At 41.6% G+C, this 6,836-nt stretch overlaps 1 protein-coding gene across 1 annotated transcript in view; it reads right to left on the bottom strand.

Annotated features, from left to right (window-relative positions):
* Positions 1 to 6,150, bottom strand: part of CPD (carboxypeptidase D) — a 58,335-nt gene extending 52,185 nt beyond the window's left edge. The window contains exon 1 of the mRNA XM_004684818.1: positions 5,357 to 6,150. Within this exon, the coding sequence (XP_004684875.1) occupies positions 5,357 to 6,093 (737 nt within the window). The 5' untranslated portion in view covers positions 6,094 to 6,150. The remainder of the gene's footprint in view (positions 1 to 5,356) is intronic.
* Between the last annotated feature and the right edge of the window lie 686 nt (positions 6,151 to 6,836).

Genomic DNA, 6,836 nt, shown 5'->3' on the forward strand with positions numbered 1-6,836 from the left:
TTTCTTTCTTTCTTTCTTTCTTTCTTTCTTTCTTTCTTTCTTTCTTTCTTTCTTTCTTTCTTTCTCTCTTTCTCTCTTTCTCTCTCTCTTTCTTTCTTTAGTTATTAAGTATATTTATTTATTTTACATCATTCTTTATTTTGTGCATCTTGGTTATAATCCTCAGGGACTTCCCACCACAAATTTCACCCATGTGCCATCACCATAGTTTATATGCTATTCCCACCCAAGTTTTGATCCTATTCCCCCGCTCCACCTCTGTAAAATTCTTTTAGTTTATAGTTGTTCACTGATTTTTGTTTTTACTTTATTACAATAGCTTTTTTTTCCCCCTGATCCCTTAGCTATGAGTGAAACCATCTGGTATTTTTCTATTTCTGACTTATTTCACTAAGCATGATCCCTTCCAGCTCCATTCATGTTACTGCAAAAGGCATGAGTTTATCATTTTTGACTGCTGAGTTATATTCCATTAAAAATACGGAACACTTCATGAATTTACATGTCATCCTTGCACAGGGGTCATGCTTATCTTCTCTGTATCATTCCAATTTTAGTGTATGTGCTGCCAAAATGAGCACAGATTCACATTTTCAAGAAAGAAGCCACAGTTGAGAATATTTGGGGAAGGAAAAAGGGGACTGCTTTCAGAGAAAAGCAATACAACATATTAAAGACTAGTCATCCATTGCATGACTACAGAAGCAGTTCTCTTTCTAGACCCAAGATTTCTAGGTCATTAAAAAAATAAATCGGTGGGCTCTCCTTGGTGACACAATGGGTTAAAGCACAGCACAATGAAGCCTTGGCAGCCAGAACAGCAGGATACTCTCCTGATACTCTCCTGTGGCACACCTCTCCTGACCCACCCATTGCTTCCCTCAGCAGAGCACTTCCTCAATCTGCCTTTTCTGCTCCCCATTCTGTCTGATGAATCCTCTTTTCCCTCCCCCCACCCCTGGCCTGTATACCAGTTCTGTATGCATAACAAAATAAATCTTAAAAAAAAAAAAAAAATCGATGAAGATAGGGCTTTCCTATAAAAGAAAGGAACCAATTGACAATTTGGTTAAATTTATATTGAGAAGAATTACTCAAGTAATTTTATGGTGAAAACTAAAGGTAACATGCCGAAGTTCCATTTATACATCTTTTCCCTCATGTAACAGTTCAAACTATTCATTACTATGAATAGAGATTAAACACTTTGCACTCTAAATTAGATTTTCCTATTTCTTTCTGCCTTTTTATAGTTAAAATGAAATGACAAATTATAAAGGGGGCTGATACATAACATTTCTTTCTACGTGCTTGAAAGAAAATTATATATATGGTATGTCTAATTTGAAAGATTATTTTAAGTATGATCAGTACTATCCATCCCAGAGGAGATCAAACAATGAAAATTATTTATAACACAGATTCTGCTCATCAAAAGATAGAACTTAGCCAATAAAAACAGTGATTAAATACTAGACTATTGAAAAGAGACTAGTTAAAAACTAATATAATTATAATTAGCACTCTTCCAGACACCAGAGAATGCTATTTGGCATAGCAGCAATAGCACAGACTTTGGAGCCAAGCAAACACAGCTATGAACATTTGGTCTCCAGATCTGACAATCGCCAGTAATATAACATGATCAGAAATAGTTACTACCTATAGAATCACTGAAGCCCAGTTTCTCTCTCATCTGTAAAATTAGGACTAATGCTACCTGCTTCCCAGGGTTGTTAATGAGAATTAAATAAGCTAATAAATATATAATATCTTCCAGCACCTACTCAACAAATGTTTGTTCCTTTATAAGATCCAGCATCCTACTACGGGAATCACTGCCTTAGGGACTATCATTCCATACCTTATTTCTACTCCGGCCCCCAGATGACAGAATGATACAGAACAAAATCTATATATTCTAACATGGTAACTCCACCACAACTATTCCTCCTCTATAGCTAAGTTACTAACAATTTACTTTCTGATTTGTGTAAGTAAGATAACAATTTACTTTCTGGTTTGTTGTATACCTTTTGGTTTTCCACTGACTTCGGGAAAATTACAAGGCTGACCAGTTCAGGCAATCCATTCAGCAACAAATGCACTTCAGTATCAAGACTCTAAGCACCCAGTGAAACATTGTTGAAAACACACACACACATAAATATGCCTCAGGGCATTCATATGCTAGTAAATAAGACAAATTTTCTAAACAAGTGAAGCATGCTATCTTAATTACATATTATTAATTTAAACTTTAAAATCCAAGGTGCCTACTAAATGCTGCTTTCACTTTGTTGGACAGTTTTTGCAATGTGTCTCATGTATCATTAAAATGGTCTAATTGAAGATTTCTAAAAAAAATGAATTATTTGAAATTTACTGGAGTGATAAACTTCAACTAATTATTTAAAACTACAAATGCCACCTTAATATATTATATGAATTTGAAGATAAAGTGTTAACTTTTATAGTGGCTATAAGATTACTGATTTCTGTCTTTGTCAAACCAACTTTGCATATTAAATCAATTATATTTGAAAGGTATTATGGGGTTTCCATTTAAATCAATTCTCTTAAGTGTTTCTCATACATGGATTCAGTAATATATCTATCATTCCTTGCTTAAGATTTAAAGTTGCTGTTAAGTGTTTTAAAATTTTATAAACAAGGGTCTATAAATCTGATAAAGTCTGCTTCTAAGTTAACTTTGTTATGCTCTCCAGATAACCATAAATAAAAACTTAACAGAACATAATGACTCACAAACTAAATTCTAAAGATTCAGGAAATTGTTGATATACACACATGCCCCCCAAAATAATCTGTACCCACCTTCTACAATATAATGCTTTTAACAAACATAACAAAGAAAGTATTTAAGTATTAATCTCCTACTAATAGTCTAAGCAGATAAGTCTAACTAAACAGATTCAAACTATGGAGGTCAATAAACTATAAAATTTTTATTTTAATCATGGAATTTAAAATCTTGTTATTGTCATAAGTACACATCTCAATTATCAATAAGAAAAAAAACCCAATGTATGAAGTGTAAAGCGAAACAATGAAAATAAACTTCTTTCCTAAGCAGGAAGGTATAAATCCTAGAACATTTATATATGCAAAATAAAATCTATTTCTTATATAACTGAGTGAACAGGATATGAAGGAGTTAATCAATTTCTTATTCAATTATTCAATTCAAAAACAATTATTTTATTTCATAAACTACACTGAAAAGTAATTTTCTCATGTAGACAAATATTTGCATTTTTCAATTCCCTATGTAAAAATGACTATTTAGGCTTTAGTCTCAGATTGTGTTTGCTTATGCTTTCAATTGCATTCACCTATCAGTATCTTTTGCTATTGATTAATCTCTTAAAATAAACATTTTGAGCTAATTTTTGAAGACTAAGGAAAGATGACTAGCTACATTCCCTCCTGATTAGAGTTACATTTGTAAAGTAGTTGAAGAAGATTAGTATCTTCCACTGCCACAAAATGAAATAATTTACAATGACACACACTCAGCTTTCAAAATCCTCACAAGTTCTCCTTGTTAAATACTGGTAATACAAAAAAGCTAATTTAGATTAACTTTATCTAAATTTAAACTTTCAAGTTTTTAGTATAGCCTCGAGGTGACCTGTCCCAAAACAACGTTCATTTTCATTTTTTGGTCACAGTAGAACTAGTACTGATGAGAAAAAATCAGTTATAGAATTTATACCCCCGAAAGGGTTGTTATAAAACATTTTAAACACATTATTGAAATATTGCGAACAGTATGCTTTGATATATCTATCATCTCAGAAGAGCTCTCACCATAACAGCTGCTGACAGTTAAGATGTTCTTCCATGTTGTAGTTTTTATGCTAATGTACAGAGGTCATGATACAATAATTCTCTTTAAAAGTAAAAACTCGTTCCAGAAAAGTAGATATGAAATTAAAAATCTACAAGGACCCTAAAGGGAGGAGTAAAGTGAAAGGTAGAAATTAAAAAGACTCTGGAATAGCCATAATACCCACACATTTTCTAGGCCTGCTATATATGACCGAAATCTTGTTAAAGAAATGATTTCCAGTCCCACAGAGAAACTTTTTTTACACATTATTACTTTTATCATATCTACCTCTCAGAAATCTTCCTCACATCAAGATGGAAAGAGGCTTCACAAGCCTTTTAAAGGCACAGAAATGGGGACAGGCTGATAAAACAGCTGTTTGCAGAGAAGAGATGATGCAAACATGATTTCATCTGAGGTAAGTTCCCTCTTTCTTTATTCCTCATTTTTTTGCTGAAAAACCTACCCATCTCAAGACTCAGCTCAAGTGCTACCTCTTCCACACAGATGATCCATATTATTGCACCCATACACATGTTGCCAGTAGGAACAATTCTTGTAAAGTTTAACTGGCTACATAAACACACATCAGATACATTATTGTCTTGTTATATTCCAGTTTCTTGAGGTCCTCATGCTTCTAATTTTTAATGTTTTAAATGTCATACTTCTTAATAACACTTAAGGTGTGTGTTAAGGGTGACATTAGCCGTTAAGCCCGAATCCACTAGTAAAATGACATCAGAAACCCTACAGACAATCTAAAAAGAAGCAGCTCACAGATGAAGATTCCAGATCTTTGCAAGTTCTCCAGTCATCTCCATATGCTCCTTAGCTGAGTCAGAAATAAAAGACTGCAAGAGAACCAGTTTTTGTCAAATACCCCAGAGGAAGACCCTGGGGGTGTCACTTACCGTTTCTAGGCTACAGTGGCTGTTTCTTCCTCCGTGGCTGTTAACAGCACTAAGAATCAGCAAATGTCTCAGGCAGACTATGTAAATTATTTAACCAATCTGATCCTCAATTTCCTCATATGCAAAACAGGGATGCTTGGTGATGTGTATTTTAATGCAGGTCATGGAAAGAGCTTACGAAGGCAACTAGCAGTAACTGTTTTACCGACAGCTTATCTATAAAATTAATCAACTCACATAGCTTATTCTTAGGGTCTCTTGCACACTACGGTCTGAGTAAGAGTAGGTACCAGCTGGCCGGAAAGGAATCTCTCCTGCAGTCAAAGAGCAATCCTGACACCTCTACAACAAATGACAGCCTCTAGACAGGGCTTCTGGGCAATTAGCGTCAACCGCGGCCAAGCGGCCTGCGCCCCGTTCCGTTAAGGGGTGTAGTAGCCCTTCACCTCACTACCTCCACCCCCTCAAGCCCGCAAGCACTGTTTGAGCGCCTACGGCGTGCCGGACCCAGCCTTGGGCTCCAGAGCCGCTCAGACTCACGTGGACCTGGAGGGGGGCCGGGAGGTGGGGGGGGGGGCACACTCACTTGTTCCTGCGGATCCAGTCGATGAGGGCGCGCACCTCCGGCACGTCGTCCAGGGCCGGGGGCTCGCCGGTGCTGAACTGGTCCGGGAAGCTGCGGTTGAGGTCGCGGCCGCGGCTGTTGTCGCGGCCACTGGCCCCGGGAGGGGCACTGTCACTGAGGCCGCAGTCGCCTTCGCGGGCGCGCTCAAACCCGTCGGGGTTGAGGCTGGGGAGTAAATACACATCGGTGGTGTTGAGCAGGCGGACGAGGCGAGGGTCCCCGCGGCGGTAGCCCGCCGCCAGCTCGCGGGCCAGGTAGATCAGCACCTGGCGCGACACGGTCTCGTCGCCGTGCATGTTGCCCACCAGCTTCACCTGCGGCCGGCCGGGCAGTAGTGGCCCCGCCGCGTCCGGCCCCGCCTCGCCGTCAGGGGGCGGCGGCCCCAGGCCCGCCGTGAGACGGAGCACCCACAGCGGCCGGCCCTCCACCGAGCTGCCGATGCTGAAAAGGCGGGTCAGGCCCGGGGGCCCCGCGGCCGCCGCCTCCCTCAGCGCCGAGCCCAGCTCCTCTTCGTGGTAGTAGCGGTCGAACTGGCCCTCGGCCGCTTCGGCGCCCGCGCTGGTCGTCGTCGTCGTCGTCGCCTCCGCCTTCTTGATGTGCGCTGCGCGGGCCGGGCTCCACAGCAGCATCAGAAGACACAGCAGGAACCCGCGGCGCCCAGGCCGCCAGAGGGGCCGCGAGCCCCAGGCGCTCGCCATCTTCCAGAGGCGCTGCTAACCCCGGCTCCGCTCCCGCGGCTCCGCGCTCCGGGAAGCCGGGGCCCGCCGGATCCCCTCCGCGCCTAGCAACCCCATCCCGCCCTGCGGCCGACGCCAATCGTGGTCGGCCCTGCCGCGGCGTCACGCCAGGGGGCGTGGCTATCCTTAAAGCGGTCGATCGCTCCGTGCGCGCTTCCCTCTGTCGCTGACCAGCTTGTTTCGCCGAGATTCCTGTCGCTCTTTCCCTCCTCCCCTTGTCCTCTTCAGCGCTGGCTCCGCTCCTTCAGTTTCTTCTTTATGGCTTTTCCCTGACGTTCTCAACCCTCTTTTTTCTGAATACCCTTTCTAGCTCCCTTCCCATCTTTGTTGCAGCTCTTCCCAGCTGCGCCTTAACGCTTAGAACGGAGAATCGAAAGAATCAGAGAGCTGGAAAAACGCCAAAAGAGTCTAACGAATGTATCTCAGAGACTCAAAGGAAGCCTGAGCTCTTTCCACCTTGCACCCTTCCGACCTGAGTTAAACCTTGGCCTTGAACCCAGCGCCCCGCAAGTGACTGGCAAGAATGGGACGCGACACTGGAGTGGCAGAAGGTTCGCTACCTCACAAGGCAGTCAGTTCCATTTTCGAGTTTCTGTGTGGCAAGGTTTCTCCTTTATGTTTAGTGGAAATCTGTTGCTTAGACTATCTTTGTGTTAATGTATGTATTTTTCTGGTGTTCCCCCTGTTATTTCAGGGCAACTGAA

Source organism: Condylura cristata, unplaced genomic scaffold (assembly GCF_000260355.1).
Source record: "Condylura cristata isolate star-nosed mole 26May11 unplaced genomic scaffold, ConCri1.0 scaffold00017, whole genome shotgun sequence".
Lineage (NCBI taxonomy): Eukaryota > Metazoa > Chordata > Mammalia > Eulipotyphla > Talpidae > Condylura > Condylura cristata.